Genomic DNA, 16364 nt, shown 5'->3' with positions numbered 1-16364 from the left:
CCGGCCGCGTCGTACCAACCATGTAACGGTGTAACGTGCCTTTTATTTATGCTGCAAATATCACATTAAAATATTACCCAGGAGCCGGTGGCTGCCGCCCTCTGCTTCGCCGGGTGCCGCGCGCTTGGGGACAAGCCCGGGGTCACCTGTCCCGGGGACACCCTTGGCCGTCACCCGCCCGGGGGACACGGTGTGGTTGTCACTGGGCGGTAATGGCGGGGGGGGGACGACACAGGGCTGGAGGGGACAACACTCAGCCGGCGTCTGGGGGACACCGGCTGCCATCGGAGCTGGCTGGGGACACCATGGGGCTGTCACCCACCTGGGTGGCACTGCCCGGCCATCAGAGCTGGCTGGGGACATTGTGTGGCTGTCACCCAAATCGGTGATGCCATCCGGCCATCAGAGCTGGCTGGGGACACCATGGGGCTGTCACCCACCTGGGTGATGCCATCCGGCCATCAGATGTGCCCGGGGACGTTATGTAGCTGTCACCCACCGGGGTGGCACCGTCCGGCCACCAGAGGTGCCTGGGGACGCCATGGGGCTGTCACCCACGAGGGTGACACTGCCCAGCCATGAGAGCAGGCTGGGGACATCATGTGGCTATCAGATGCCATCCGGCCATCAGACCTACCTGGGGGCAGCACAGGGCTGTCACCCGCCTGGGTGACACCATCCGGCTATCGTATGTGCCTGGGGACATTATGTGGCTGTCACCCACTGGGGTGGCACCGTCCGGCCATCAGGGGTGCCTGGGGATGCCATGGGGCTGTCACCCACGGGGGTGGCACTGCTGGGCCATCAGAGCTGGCTGGGGACACCGCGAGGCTGTTGCCCACCTGGGTGACAGCATCCGGCCATCAGACTTGGCTGGGGACATGATGTGGCTGTCACCCACCGGGGTGATGCCATCCGGCCATCAGACCTACCTGGGGACAGCGCGGGGCTGGCGCCCACCGGGGTGACACTGCAGGTGAGCCAGTTTCGCGGGGGGGGGGAGGACACGGGGCCGCCGCAGTGGTCCGGGCCCCCCCCCTCGGGCTGCGCGTTTGGGGCGATTTCGGCTGAATTTGGGTGCGAGGGAGCGGGTGAAACCCCCTGGGGGGGGGGGGGTTGTCCCGGGGAGCGGCGGAGCCGGCGCCGCCCCGTCGGGGCTGCAGGAGCGCGGCGCGGCCACCGGGTGGCGACAACGAGCCGCGGCGGAGCGGCCGCGGGGGGGGGACTGGGGGTCCCGGTGCGGGACGCGGGGGGGTCCCGGGAACGGAGAGGCGGGTGGAGGGGGGCGGGGGAGGATCCTGGAGAACGGCTCTCGCGGGGGGGGGGGGGGGTTCAGTGCACTGGAGGGGTCCCGGTCCGGGATGGGGCGAGGCCGGGCTGCGGTTCCGGGGAGTCCCCCTCCGGGTTCGGGGGTCCCGGGGACGGGCTGGGGCCGGGGCGGAGTTGGAGGGGGGGGGTGGGGGGGGGTGTCCCGACGGTGCGGGCGGCCCCGGTGGTGCCGGTTGAGGGTCCCGGGCGGAGCGGGGTCGGGGGGGGAGCGGTGCCGCCCCCGTCCATCCATCCCGTCCGTCTGTCCGTCCCCGGCGGCGGCTGTCGCGGCTGGTAAATGGGTTTAATTAGCGGCGGCGGCGGGGCCGGGATCGATCCCCGCCATCTCCCGCTCCCCCGGGACCCCCCCGGCGGCCCGGCCCTGCTATAAGAGGCGGCGGCGGCGGCGGGGGCGACGGCGGGGGCCATGGCGGGGCGACGGCTGCTGCTGCTGCTGCTGCTGGCGCTGGCCGGGACCCTCCGCGCCGCCCGCTGCTGCCCCAGAGCCCCCGGTACCGGCCCCGACCCCGGCCCGGCCCCGGTGAGCCCCGCTCCGCGCCGTCGGGGCGGGATGCGCCGGGGCGGGGGTGGGGGGGAGACGCTTCTTGGGGTTGGGGGGTGGTTGGGGGGCGCCCCCGGGCCCGGGGCTGCCGTGACACTCCCCTCCCCCCCCCACCCCCGACCCTTCCACAGGCCGCCGCCCCCCCGGGGCCGCCCCCCCCGGCCGCCGCCGCCGCCGCCCTGGGCGCGCTGCTCCGGTCCCTGCAGCGCCGCGGCCCCGGGTCCCCCCTCCAGCCGCAGAGGTGAGCGGGGCCGGGGGGCACCGGGGGGGGGGCTGGGGACACCGGGGGGCACCGGGGCCGGGGAGGGACCGGGGTGTTCGGGGACACCGGGGGTGGGGGGGTGGGGAAGGGGCCGGGAGTTCGGGGACACCCAAAGGCGGGGAAGGACCCGGGTGTTTGGGGGCAACCAAAGGGGACGAGCGGGTGGCCTGGCCAGTGCCGGGATGGGTGTCCCCCATTCGTGTCCGTCTGTCCCCATTCGTGTCTGTCTGTCCCCACACGTCCCGTGTCTGTCCATGTCCCTCAGTCCATTCCCATCCCTCCGTCTGTCCCCCTGTCCCCACCCGTCCACGGCACTCTGTCCCCTTCCAGCCGTCTGTCCTCACTCACCCGCGTCTGTCTGTCCCTGTCCATTTGTCCATCCCTTCCCGTCCCTCCGGATCCCCCGTCCCTGTCCCCTTCCGTCCCTCTGCGTCCCCTTTTGTCCCTCTGTCCCCATCCATCCGTGTCTGTGCATCCTTGTCCCTCCCCGTCCGTCCGTCCCGGCCGGGGGGTGTCAGCGGTGCCGGTGTCCCCGCGGCAGGTTGGGGCGGGGGCCGCAGGGGGGGTCCCAGGCCCGGCTCAGCCCCCGCAGCTGGGACCCTCCGTCCGCCCCATTCTGGACCATGGCGACGCCGCAGCGCTTCGGCCGCCGCCGCTGAGCATCCGTCCGTCCGTCCGTCCGTCCCCGGAGCCGTCTGTCTGCAGAGCCGTCCCCAAGCCCGTCCGTCCGCGGGTCCATCCGTCACCAATAAACTGGTGCCACCCAGACACTGGCTCTGGTTTCGTCCCTTGGGGACACAGAGGGGACACCTGCCCCCTTTCTGCCCCACAAGTGCCCCCCAGGTGCCCCTCGGCCTCCCCCCAAAAGCACACCGACGCCGGGAGTTTACAAACCCCCCCAGCTTTATTCCCAGGGGCTGGTTGGCGCCTGGGGACCCTCCTCGCCCCCGGCGGGGTGGGGGGCCACGACGGAGGGTGCCCCCAGGCCCTGAGGTCTGTCCAGGCTCCGTCTGGGGGGGGGCCGTGTGTCCATCCGTCCGTCCGTCCGTCCGTCCATCCGTCAGCAGGTCCGGGGCCCACAGGGTGCGTCAGTGGGGCCGGGTGTCCAGCTGAGTGTCCGTGGGGTGGGGGCCGGGTGCCCACCGGTGGGTGCAGGCATCCCCCCCCCGCCCCACCTCGAGGTCCGTGTGGGGGGCGGGGGAGTCCAAGGGTCCATCTGTGGGTCTGTCGGCGCGTCCGTGGGTCCGTCCAGGTGTGTGTGGGGGGGGCGTGTGTGTGTGTGGGGTGTAAGGGGGGGGTGTCACTTGCCCCCCGCCATGATGCGGAGGTACTGGAGGGCGTTGCGGGCGGCCTGGGAGCGGGCGCCGTCGCGGGAGGGGGCCGCGCCGTGGCACACGGTGGCCGGCTGCGTCGACAGCTCCACCAGACACTGGTGCAACCCGCTGAGGCTCAACGCATCTGGGGACAGCGCGGGGCGGGGGACACGGGGACAGGCCACCGTCAGTCACCCAGGACCCCCCCTTCACCCCCAAAACCCCACCCCTGGAGCCCGGAGCCCGGGGCTGGGGCGGCCATGGGGGTGCTCAGGGAGAGGAGAGGGGGGGGCCACACGCGCTCACCGATGTCGAGGTAGCTGATGGCGAAGCTCTGCTCCTCGGAGAGCTCCTGCAGGAGGGCGCAGGCCCCCGCGCCCATGGGTGCCAGCGGGTGACTCCGCAGCTGCACGATCTTCTCGCCCGCCGAGTTGCGCAGGGAGTCCCAGGTGCAGCCGGGGGCTCGGCCGCGCAGCCCCTCCAGCCTGGGGCCCGCCTGCGGGGACAGGGCGCTCGGGGACTGTCCCCAACCACCAACCCCCCCCCCCCAACCCTGCGGGGACCACCCCGACCCCCACCACGGGGACACGGCGACCACCCGGACACCCCCCACCCCCGCCTCCATGGGGATAGGGGGTCCCCCTGCATGGGGATACAGGGGCTCAGGGACCACCCGCAGTCCCACGCAGGGACACCCAAGGGACATGGGGGCTCGGGGACCCTCTGAACCCCCCCGACGGGGACACAGGGGCTCAGGAACTGAGGGGACCCCCCAGACGGGGACACCCGTGGGGGCTCGGGGACCCTCTGAACCCCCCCGTGGGGACACAGGGGCTCAGGAACAGAGGGGACCCCCCAGACAGGGACACCCATGGGGGCTCGGGGACCCTCTGAACCCCCCCCACAGGGACACAGGGGCTCAGGAACAGAGGGGACCCCCCAGACGGGGACACCCATGGGGGCTCGGGGACCCTCTGAACCCCCCCCCATGGGGACACAGGGGCTCAGGAACAGAGGGGACCCCCCAGACGGGGACACCCATGGGGGCTCGGGGACCCTCTGAACCCCCCCCACAGGGACACAGGGGCTCAGGAACAGAGGGGACCCCCCAGACGGGGACACCCATGGGGGCTCGGGGACCCTCTGAACCCCCCCCCATGGGGACACAGGGGCTCAGGAACAGAGGGGACCCCCCAGACGGGGACACCCATGGGGGCTCGGGGACCACCGGGACCCCCCGTGCGGGGACACCCTTGAGGGACAGGGGCTCAGGAGCCAAAGGGACCCTCTGTGGGGACACCCTGGGGACACGGCAGCTCAGACACCGCCAGGACCCCCGTATGGGGACACCCTGGGGACTTGGGGGCCACGCCAGGAATGTGGGGGCTGTTGGGACCCCCCACAGGGTACCCCAGGGGACATGGGGGCTTGGGGACTGCAGGACGCCCCCCCTGTTTCAGGGACCTTCCATGGGGACAACACGCACCCACCCAAGGACCCTAAATCCAGAGGGTTCCCCCGACTCAGGGAGGACCTGGGGGTCCCTTGGGTGTCCCCCTGCCCTACTGCCCCCCGACTTCAATCTCTGGGGGGCCATAAGCCCTGGAATAGGGGGTACAGAGGTGCCCGTGTCCCCCACTGACCCCTCGGAGTGGCCTCGGGATGCCCATGGGTCCCCCCCATTAACCTCTTGGGGTGGCTTCGGGGTGCTGCTGTCCCCCGTTAGCCCTCAGGGTGGCCATGGGGTGCCCGTGTCCCCCCGTTACCCCCCCGGGGTGCCTGCGTCCCCCCCCATCAGCCCTTCAGGGTGGCCATGGGGTGCCTGTGTCCCCCCCGTTACCCTCCCGGGGTGCCTGTGTCCCCCCCGTCAGCACCTCAGGGTGGCCATGGGGTGCCCGTGTCCCCCTGTTACCCTCCCGGGGTGCCTGTGTCCCCCCCGTCAGCACCTCGGGGTGGTCAGGGGGTGCCCGTGTCCCCCTGTTACCCCTCCGGGTTGCCTGTGTCCCCCCCGTTAGCACCTCAGGGTGGCCATGGGGTGCCCGTGTCCCCCCCATTAACCCCTTGGGGTGCCTGTGTCCCCCGCCATTAGCCCCTCAGGGTGGCCATGGGGTGCCCGTGTCTCCCCGTTACCCCCTCGGGGCGCCCCTGTCCCCCCCCGTTAACTCCTCAGGGTGCCCATGTGCCCCCCTGTTAGCCCCTCAGGGTGCCCGTGTCCCCCCATTACCCCCCCAGGGTGCCCGTGTCCCCCCCATTAACTCCTCAGGGTGCCCACGTGCCCCCCCGTCAGCCCCTCAGGGTGGCCATAGGGTGCCCGTGTCCCCCCGTTACCCCCCCGGGGTGCCTGTGTCCCCCCCCGTCAGCCCCTCAGGGTGGCCGTGGGGTGCCCGTGTCCCCCCGTTCCCCCCCCCGGGGGGGTACCATGGAGAACTGGTCCTCCTCCACCTCGGCCTCGCTGCCCTCCCGCGGCTCCATGGGGACGTTGTGGATCCGCACCAGCATCTTGGCGGCCGCGTTGCGCTTCGCCAGCTTCTTGGAGGTGCCGCTGCCTGCGAGGAGGGGACAAGGGACACCGAGGTGAGCCTGGCACCCTGCTCTCCGTGTGTGTGTGTGTGTCCCCACACTTTGCCCCCCCCCCCAACCCCCCCCCCACCCCCAGGCCCCGTACCGATCTCCACGAAGCGTTCCACGCGGCAGGTCATGGTGAACTCCTTGCGATGCGCCGGCCCCGACTCCTGCGTCACCGTGTACTCGGGCAGGCGCCAGCCCTTCTGCACCACCAGCTCCTGGCCGGGGGGGGCAAAAATTGGGGGGGGGGGGGTGTCTGAGGAGGGCAGGGCCACCGGCACCCCCCAAAATAGGGAGAGCTGCCCCCAGAAAGGAGCTGCCGGCCCTGAAACGGGCACTGCGGGCCCCCAGATGGGCAGAGCCAGCCCCAAAACAGGGATAACTGTCCCCAAAACAGGGATAACTGTCCCCGAAATGGGGATAACTGTCCCCGAAATGGGGATAACCGTCCCCGAAATGGGGATAAACAGCCCGAAATAGGGATAGCTGTCCCCCAAATGGGGATAACTGTCCCCAAAACGGGGATAAACGGCCCCAAAATGGAGATAAACGGCCCGAAATAGGGATAACTGTCCCCAGAACAGGGATAACCGTCCCCAAAATGGGAATAAATATCACCAAAACAGGGATATCTATCCCCAAAACAGGGATAAGGATCCACAAAATGGGGATAAACATCCTGAAATAGGGATAACTGTCCCCAAAATGGGGATAAATATCCCCAAAATGGGGATAACTGTCCCCAAAGCAGGGATAACCGTCCCCAAAATGGGGATAAACATCCCGAAATAGGGATAACTGTCCCCAGAACAGGGATAACCGTCCACAAAATGGGAATAAATATCACCAAAACAGGGATATCTATCCCCAAAACAGGGATAAGGATCCACAAAATGGGGATAAACATCCTGAAATAGGGATAACTGTCCCCAAAATGGGGATAAATATCCCCAAAATGGGGATAACTGTCCCCAAAACAGGGATAACCGTCCCCAAAATGGGGATAAACATCCCGAAATAGGGATAACTGTCCCCAGAACAGGGATAACCGTCCCCAAAATGGGAATAAATATCACCAAAACAGGGATATCTATCCCCAAAACAGGGATAAGGATCCACAAAATGGGGATAAACATCCTGAAATAGGGATAACTGTCCCCAAAATGGGGATAACTGTCCCCAAAGCAGGGATAACCGTCCCCAAAATGGGGATAAACATCCCGAAATAGGGATAACTGTCCCCAGAACAGGGATAACCGTCCCCAAAATGGGAATAAATATCACCAAAACAGGGATAACTATCCGCAAAATAGGTATAAGGATCCACAAAATGGGGATAAACATCCTGAAATAGGGATAACTGTCCCCAAAATGGGGATAAATATTCCCCAAAACAGGGATAACCATCCCCAAAATGGGGATAACTGTCCCCAGAACAGGGATAACCATCCCCAAATAGGGATAACTGTCCCCAGAACAGGGATAACCGTCCCCAAAATGGGAATAAATATCACCAGAACAGGGATAAATATTCCCAAAATGCAGATAACTGTCCTCAAAACAGGGATAACCATCCCCAAAATGGGGATAAACATCCCGAAATAGGGATAACTGTCCCCAGAACAGGGATAACTGTCCCCAAAATGGGGATAAACATCCCCGAAATGGGGATAACTGTCCCCAAAACAGGGATAACTGTCCCCAAAATGGGTCCACTGTCCCCAAAACAGGGATAACCATCCGCAAAATGAGGACAGATATCCCCTAAATGGGATAACCATCCCCAAAACGGGGATAACTGTCCCCAAAATGTGGATAAACATCCTGAAATAGGGATAACTGTCCCCAAACCAGGGAAAACGATCCGCAAAATGGGGATAAATATCCTCAAAATGGAGATAACCATCCACAAAACGGGAATAAATATCCCCCAAATGGGGATAAACATCCCCGAAATAGGGATAACTGTCCCCAGAACAGGGATAACCGTCCCCAAAATGGGGATAAATATTCCCAAAACAGGGATAACCGTCCCCCCAAACAGGGATAATCATCCCTGAAATGGTTCCGCTGTCCCCAAAACAGGGATAAACATCCCCGAAATGGGGATAACTGTCCCCAGAACAGGGATAACCGTCCCCAAAATGGGGATAATTGTCCCCAAAATGGGGATAACCGTCCCCAAAATGGGGATAAATATTCCCAAAACAGGGATAACCGTCCCCCCAAACGGGGATAATCACCCCTGAAATGGGTCCGCTGTCCCCAAAGGTCACGGTCACCCCCAAAATGGGTAAGGTCACCCCCAAAGCTGCATGCCCCCCCCCCCGCCCAAAACTGAGCTGGGGGCAGGGGGAGGGGGGGGACGGACAGACGTGTCCCCATTTGTCCCAGCCCATGGTGTCACCCACCTGCAGAGCCCCCACAGGGTTACACTCCGACTGGGGGGGGGACACGGGCGTCTTCATCTCCAGGGGGGTGCCCCTGTGTGGGGCAGAGGGGCACGGCATCAGGGGGGGGCACGGTGACAGAGTGGGGGGGGGCCCACAGCAGGACCCCTGGGTTGGGGGGCTGGGGGAAGGTGGGGGGAGGCGGGGAAGTGTAATGGGGTGTCGGGAGCTGGGGGGTTTGGGGGGGGGGGGGATGGGTGCCCCCCCACCGGCCCAGCCCCAGCACCTGGGTGTCCCCCACCCTGTTACCTGGGCGAGGGTGGGGGCACGGCGGGTGCCAGGGGGGCGGCCGTGGGGCTGAGCTCAGCCGGGGGCTCTGGGGGGAAAGGAGAGCTTGGGGATAAAAGGTGAGACGTTAACGCCCGAGCCGGCCCCCCCCCGGCACCTCCTCCCTGCCCCCCCCTGCCCCCGGCACCCCCAGACCCCCCAAACCCCCACCCAGGCACCGCCAATTCCCTTGGGACCCCCAGACCCCCTGGTATTCCCAACCCCTGCCCCAATTCCCTTGGGATCCCCAGACCCCCTGGTAATCCCAACCCCCCCCAGATCCCTGCAATTCCCTTGGGACTCCCAGACCCCCAGTATTCCCACCCCCCCCCAGCACCCCCAATTCCCTTGGGACCCCCAGATCCACCCAATTCCCTTGGGACACCCAGACCCCTGGTATTCCCAAACCCCCCCGGCACCCCCGATTCCCTTGGGACCCCCAGACCCCCTGGTATTCCCAACACCCCCCCCCAATTCCCTTGGGACCCCCAGACCCGTAGTATTCCCAACCCCCCCCAGATCCCTGCAATTCCCTTGGGACTCCCAGACCCCCAGTATTCCCACCCCCCCCCCAGCACCCCCAATTCCCTTGGGACCCCCAGATCCCCCCAATTCCCTTGGGACCCCCAGACCCCCTGGTATTCCCAACCCCCCCCAAGGCACCCCCAATTCCCTTGGGACTCCCAGATCCACCCAATTCCCTTGGGACCCCCAGACCCCCTGGTATTCCCAACCCCCCCCCCCCAATTCCCTTGGGACCCCCAGACCCCCTGGTAATCCCAACCCCCCCCAGATCCCTGCAATTCCCTTGGGACTCCCAGACCCCGTGGTATTCCCAGATCCTCCCCAGCACCCCCAATTCCCTTGGGACCCCCAGACCCCCTGGTATTCCCAACAACCCCCCCCAATTCCCTTGGGACCCCCAGATCCACCCAATTCCCTTGGGACCCCCAGACCCCCTGGTATTCCCAGATCCTCCCCGGCACCCCCAATTCCCTTGGGACCCCCAGACCCCCTGGTATTCCCAACACCCCCCCCAATTCCCTTGGGAGCCCCAGATCCACCCAATTCCCTTGGGACCCCCTCGTATTCCCAAATCCCCCCAGGCACCCCCAATTCCCTTGGGACCCCCAGACCCCCTGGTATTCCCAACCCCCCCCCAATTCCCTTGGGACCCCCAGACCCCTAGTATTCCCAACCCCCCCCAAGATCCCTGCAATTCCCTTGGGACCCCCAGTATTCCCAACCCCCCCCCCCAGCACCCCCAATTCCCTTGGGACCCCCAGATCCACCCAATTCCCTTGGGACTCCCAGACCCGCAGTATTCCCAACCCCCCCCCCAGCACCCCCAATTCCCTTGGGACCCCCAGACCCCCTGGTAATCCCAACCCCCCCCAGATCCCTGCAATTCCCTTGGGACTCCCAGACCCCCAGTATTCCCACCCCCCCCCCAGCACCCCCAATTCCCTTGGGACCCCCAGACCCCCTGGTATTCCCAACACGCCCCCCCAATTCCCTTGGGACCCCCAGATCCACCCAATTCCCTTGGGACCCCCAGACCCCGTGGTATTCCCAGATCATCCCCGGCACACCCAATTCCCTTGGGACCCCCTGGTATTCCCAACCCCCCCCCAACATCCCCAATCACCTCGGCTACCCCCAAACTCCCCCGGGTGCCCTCAACCCCCCGCAGACCCCCCCGAACCCCCCAAGCCTGGGTGCCCTGCACCCCTGGGGCACTCCCAACCCCCTGGGTACCCCCAAACTGCCTGCCCGCCCCCCCTCCAGAGCACCCCAAACTCCCCCCAGCACCTCCTGGACACACCTCGGTGCCCTCCCCTGTGCATCCAGCACCCCCCGCACTCCCCCCCCGCCAACCCCAGCTCCCTCCAACCCCACCCTGACCCCCCCCAGCACCCCGGGGACCCCGTCCCCCCCCTCACCTGGGCTCCTCGGGGGCGGTGGGCTCCAGCATGTCCCCCCCCTTGAGCAGTTTCAGGGCCACCTCTGCCGCTTTGTGCTTCGCCGCCTTCTTGCTGGGCCCCTGCCCTGGGGGAGACACCGGCTGAGCTGGGGGGGGGGGGGGGGGACACACCTGGGGGGGCACCCCCCCAGACCCCTGGCAGACCCACGGGCCGTGGTTAGGGCTGCCGCAGCCCCGATGTCGGGGTTCTGGGGGATCCCTCTGACATAACCCGGGCAGTGGGGTGCCGGGGGGGGGCCCCCAGTGTCCCAGGCATTGGGGATCCCGGGTGATTCTCCCCCCCCGCCTCAACCCTGAACCATTTTTTTGGGGGATCCCAAAGGATCCCTGAGTGTTCATCACGATCCCAGGCGATCCCCCACCACAACCCACTTTTTGGGGTCCCAGAGGATCCCTGGGCATCCCAGGTATCGGGGGGGCAGGCGATCTCCCATCAGGACCCAATTTTGGGGGGTCCTGGGAGATCCCTATGTGTCCCAGGCATTGGAGTCCCAGGTGAGCCCCCACCACAAGCCACTTTTGGGGGTCTCGGCGATCCCCCGGCACCAGGATCCCAGGTGATCCCCCCCCAGCACCCACTTTTTGGGGGTCCCAGGGCATCCCTGAGTGTCCCAGACATTGGAATCCCAGGCGATCCCCCCCCAGCACCCACTTTTTGGGGTGTCCAGGGATCCCTGAGTGTCCCAGACATTGGAATCCCAGGCGATCCCCAACAGCACCCACTTTTTGGGGTGTCCAGGGATCCCTGAGTGTCCCAGGCATCGGGATCCCAGGCGATCCCCTCCCAGCACCCACTTTTTGGGGTGTCCAGGGATCCCTGAGTGTCCCAGGCATCGGGATCCCAGGCGATCCCCTCCCAGCACCCACTTTTTGGGGGTCCCAGGGCATCCCTGAGTGTCCCAGACATTGGAATCCCAGGTGATCCCCCCCCAGCACCCACTTTTTGGGGTGTCCAGGGATCCCTGAGTGTCCCAGACATTGGAATCCCAGGCGATCCCCAACAGCACCCACTTTTTGGGGGTCCCAGGGCATCCCTGAGTGTCCCAGACATCAGAGTCCCAGCTGATTCTCCCCAGCACCCACTTTTTGGGGGTCTCAGGGGATCCCCAGGCATCGGGATCCCAGGCAATCCCTCCCCAGCACCCACTTTTTGGGGGTCCCAGGGCATCCCTGAGTGTCCCAGACATTGGAATCCCAGGCGATCCCCCCCAGCACCCACTTTTTTGGGGGTCCCAGGGCATCCCTGAGTGTCCCAGACATCGGAATCCCAGGCGATCCCCCCCAGCACCCACTTTTTGGGGGTCCCAGGGCATCCCTGAGTGTCCCAAACATCGGAATCCCAGGCGATCCCCCCCAGCACCCACTTTTTTGGGGGTCCCAGGGCATCACTGAGTGTCCCAGCCATTGGAATCCCAGGTGATCCCCCCCCCCAGCACCCACTTTTTGGGGGTCTCAGGGCACCCCCAGGCATCGGGATCCCAGGCGATCCCCCCCCAGCACCCACTTTTTGGGGGTCCCAGGGCATCCCTGAGTGTCCCAGACATCAGAGTCCCAGGTGATCCCCCCAGCACCCACTTTTTGGGGGTCCCAGGGCATCCCTGAGTGTCCCAGACATTGGAATCCCAGGCGATCCCCCCCAGCACCCACTTTTTTGGGGGTCCCAGGGCATCCCTGAGTGTCCCAGACATCGGAATCCCAGGCGATCCCCCCCAGCACCCACTTTTTTGGGGGTCCCAGGGCATCACTGAGTGTCCCAGCCATTGGAATCCCAGGTGATCCCCCCCCCCAGCACCCACTTTTTGGGGGTCTCAGGGCACCCCCAGGCATCGGGATCCCAGGCGATCCCCCCCCAGCACCCACTTTTTGGGGGTCCCAGGGCATCCCTGAGTGTCCCAGACATCAGAGTCCCAGGCGATCCCCCCAGCACCCACTTTTTGGGGGTCCCAGGGCATCCCTGAGTGTCCCAGGCATCAGAGTCCCAGGCGATCCCCCCCCCAGCACCCACTTTTTAGGGTTCCGTGGGGATTTCCCCTGCCACAACCCACTTTTAGGGACCACCCAGCACATCCCCACCACCCTGGGGACAATCCCCGTGTCCTCGCTGTCCCCAAAGTCACCCCCCCCCCAACCCCGCATCCCAGGCAGGCGAGATCCACCCCACGTCACCCTCTCCAGGCTGTCCCTTCCCTCACCCTCCCCGGCGCGGGGGGTTCCCCCCTCGCGCCGGGGAGGGTGAGGGAGGGGACAGCCTGGAAATAGAGGGTGTCAGGGACCCACCGGTGCAGCTGATGTCCCCAACGGTGACACGGAAGGTGAAGTTGGGCTGGTGGGCTTGTCCCTCGGCCTTCAGGAGGTCGTAGCCGGGGGTCTTGCCTATGCGAGTGCCATATTCCTGCAGCAGGCTGATGGGCGTCTTCCCGGGGTTGGCGGCCAGCATCTGCTCCAGGCTGGGGACAGGGCTGTCACCAGCCCGAGCAGGGGTCAGAGGGGACCGGTGGGGGGGTTGGATTGGGAGGGAGGGGGGGAATGGGGTGGTGGGAGAGGCTGGCGCGTGGCGTGGGGACAGGGGTGGCATCACCTGGGAGCATTGGGATAGGGGGAAAGGGGTGGCACTACCGCTTGGCATGGGGACATGGGGACAAGGGTGGCATGGGGACATGGGGACAAGGGTGGCATGGCCACACAGCCTTAGGATATGGGGACAGGGATGGAGCCAGCGCACAGCACGGGGACACGGGGACAGGGGTGGCACTGCCATGCAGCAGGGCGACATGGGGACAGCAGTGGCACTGCCCCGTGGCATGGGGGCAGGGGTGGCACTGCCACACAGCACGGGGACATGGGTGGCACCGCCACTTGCCATGGGGACACGGGGACAGGGGTGGGGACAGGGATGGAGCCACCACACAGTACGAGGACAGGGGTGGCACTGCCATGTAGCAGGGGGACATGGGGACAGGGGTGGCACCACCATACGGTATGGGGACAGGAATGGAGCCACCACACAGCACGGGGACAGGGGTGACGCTGTCACACAGTATGGGGACAGGCATGGCACTGCCCTGTAGCGGGGGAAGATGGGGATAGGGGTGGCATTGCCACACAGTATGGGGACACGGGGGGGACAGGGGTGGCACCACCACATGCCACGGGGACACAGGGACAGGGGTGGCACCACCACGTGCCATGGGGACACGGGGACAGGGGTGGGGACAGGGACGGAGCCACCACACAGCATGGGGACAGGGGTGGCACTGCCATGTAGCAGGGGGACACGGGGACAGGGGTGGCACTGCCCCACAGTACGGGGACGTGGGGACAGGGGTGGCACCACCACATGCCACGGGGACAGGGGTGGCACTGCCATGTGCCATGGGGACACGGGGACCGGGATGGAGCCCCCCCACACACACACACACACACAGCGTGGGGACACGGGGAGAGGGCTGGAGCCCCCAGGGAGCGTTGGGGACACGGTCAGAGAGGTGGCACCACCACGTGGCGTGGGGACAGGGGTGGCCCTGCCACTTGCCACGGGGACAGGGATGGAGCCCCCCCCCCACCCCCGGCATGGGGACAGGGGTGGCACCGCCACACGGGCACAAGCCTTTAGCCCCCCCGCCCCTCACGGTCCCCTGGCGACCGAGAGGGCCAGGCCCGAAGGCCTGGAGTAGGCCCCAACCCTGGGGGGGGGGGGGGGGATAACCCCGATTTGAGGGGGGCGTCTCCCAGTTTGGGGTGGGTCTCCCGGTTTGGGGGGGGTGTCTCGCGGTAAGGGGAGGGGGGGTTATGCCGGTAAGGGAAAGTTGGGGGGGGGGGGGGGGGGGGGGAGTGTCTCCGGTACCTGGGGAAGCCGCCGCTCCGCCTGGCCCCGCCGCCCGCCCCCTCCTCGCTCATCCCCGCCGCGCTCCGTCCCGCCGCCCGCGCCGCCAGGGGGCGCCCGCTGCGCGCCCCCCCCGCCCCCGCCGCGGGGGATGATGGGAAACGGAGGGGCGCTGCGGGGGGTTGTGGGAAGCGTAGTCCGCCGGGGGGGGGAGCGGCAGCTTCCGCTGCCGCTCCCCCCCCCGGCGGACTACGCTTCCCACAACCCCCCGCGCAGAGGGAATGCTGGGAAGGTGGTGGACTCTCCCCCCCCCCCCCGGGGCGGGGCTGAGGGGGATCTGCTGCGGGGGCGGGGGGAGGGATGGAGGGGGACGGTGGGGCCAGGGTGGGAGGGGGAGAGAGGGACGGGGTGGGGGGACAGGGATGGAGAGGGGTCAGTGGATGGGGACAATGGGGACGGGTAGGATGGGACGGGAACAGATGGACGGGGGGGGACAGGGATGGACGCAGGCCAGTGGATGGGGACAATGGGGACAGGGTGGGACGGGGACAGGCGGACGGGGGGGGGGGACAGGGATGGACAGGGGTCAAAGGAGAGGGACAATGGGGACAGACAAGGTAGGACAGGGACAGATAGACAGGATGGGGCAGGGACCAGCCAGGGTTGGTGGATGGGGACAATGGGGACAGGCAGGGTGGGACAGATGGCCAGGGATGGACAGTCGGCATGGGACAGGGACAGGAAGGATGGGACAGGGACAGACAGACAGGTGGGACAGGGATGGAGAGGGACCAGCCGGGGTTGCTGGATGGGGACAAATGGGGACAGGCAGGGCGGGATGGGGACAGATGGACAGGATGGGACAGGGATGGACACAGGTCAATGGATGGGGACAATGGGGACAGGCAGGGCGGGATGGGGACAGATGGACAGGATGGGACAGGGATGGACACAGGTCAATGGATGGGGACAATGGGGACAGGCAGGGCGGGACAGGGATGGACAGCCGGGGACAGACAGCATGGGACAGGGATGGAGAGGGGTCGATGGGGACAGATGGGGTGGGACAGGGATGGAGAGGGGGTGGATGGATGGGGACCGTGGGGACAGACAGGGTAGGACAGGGACAGATGGACAGAGTGGGACAGGGACAGACAGATTTGGACAAGGACCAACGGGGGATGATCAGTGGGGACAGATGGGGTGGGCCAGGGATGGACGGGGACAGTGGGGACAGACGGGGTGGGATAAGGACGGACAGACAGCATGGGACAAGGACACAGGGGGACGATGGGGACAGGCAGGGTGGGACAGGGATGGACGGGGACAGTGGGGACAGACGGGGTGGGATAAGGACGGACAGACAGCGTGGGACAAGGACACAGGGGGACGATGGGGACAGGCAGGGTGGGACAGGGATGGACGGGGACAGTGGGGACAGGCAGGGTGGGACAGGGACAGATGGGGACCGATGGACAGGGGACAGTGGGGACAGCAGGGGTGTGATGGGACAGACGGACGGGGAGGGACAGACAGGGAGGGGGACGGACGGAGAGGCCGTGATGGGGACAGGCCAGCGGTGACAATGGTCAGACTGGGACCAGCTGGGACGGGCAGGGTGGGACAGGGACAGACAAGGGGCCATGGGGACAAACGGACGCCTGCACTGGGAGCAGACTGGGAGCACTGGGGACAGACTGGGAGCATTGGGAATAGGGGGGCACCTGGACTGGGAGCACTGGAGTCAGACTGGGGGCAGTGGGGACAGGGGGACACCCGGACTGGGAGCACTGGAAGCAAACTAGGAGCAGTGTGAATAGGGGGACAACC

General features: G+C 66.5%; 1 protein-coding gene across 1 annotated transcript; it reads right to left on the bottom strand.

Moving 5' to 3' along the window:
- Nucleotides 1-3017: 3017 nt before the first annotated feature.
- TARBP2 (TARBP2 subunit of RISC loading complex) lies at nucleotides 3018-14661 on the bottom strand. The gene is made up of 9 exons (XM_074565141.1): nucleotides 14556-14661; nucleotides 12989-13170; nucleotides 10671-10776; nucleotides 8710-8793; nucleotides 8422-8494; nucleotides 6111-6228; nucleotides 5864-5991; nucleotides 3752-3941; nucleotides 3018-3590 (listed from the first exon to the last, which is right to left on the bottom strand). The coding sequence occupies exons 1-9, from the start codon at nucleotides 14606-14608 to the stop codon at nucleotides 3433-3435; spliced, it is 1092 nt and encodes a 363-aa protein (XP_074421242.1). The 5' UTR covers nucleotides 14609-14661; the 3' UTR covers nucleotides 3018-3432.
- Between the last annotated feature and the right edge of the window lie 1703 nt (nucleotides 14662-16364).

Source organism: Larus michahellis, chromosome 22 (assembly GCF_964199755.1).
Source record: "Larus michahellis chromosome 22, bLarMic1.1, whole genome shotgun sequence".
Classification (NCBI taxonomy): Eukaryota; Metazoa; Chordata; class Aves; order Charadriiformes; family Laridae; genus Larus; species Larus michahellis.
Note: the sequence above shows the minus strand (reverse complement) of the source record. Positions and strands in the feature narration are given on the sequence as shown.

Bases quoted from the DNA above. Each gene is read 5' to 3' on its own strand.
- TARBP2 (XM_074565141.1), bottom strand. From the start codon at position 14,608: ATGAGCGAGGAGGGGGCGGGCGGCGGGGCCAGGCGGAGCGGCGGCTTC. The intron at 6,229-8,421 runs GTGGGTGACACC...CCCCCCGGCCAG, and splicing joins ACCCTGTGGGGGCTCTGCAG to GAGCTGGTGGTGCAGAAGGG. The intron at 5,992-6,110 runs GTACGGGGCCTG...CCCTCCTCGCAG, and splicing joins GGAACGCTTCGTGGAGATCG to GCAGCGGCACCTCCAAGAAG.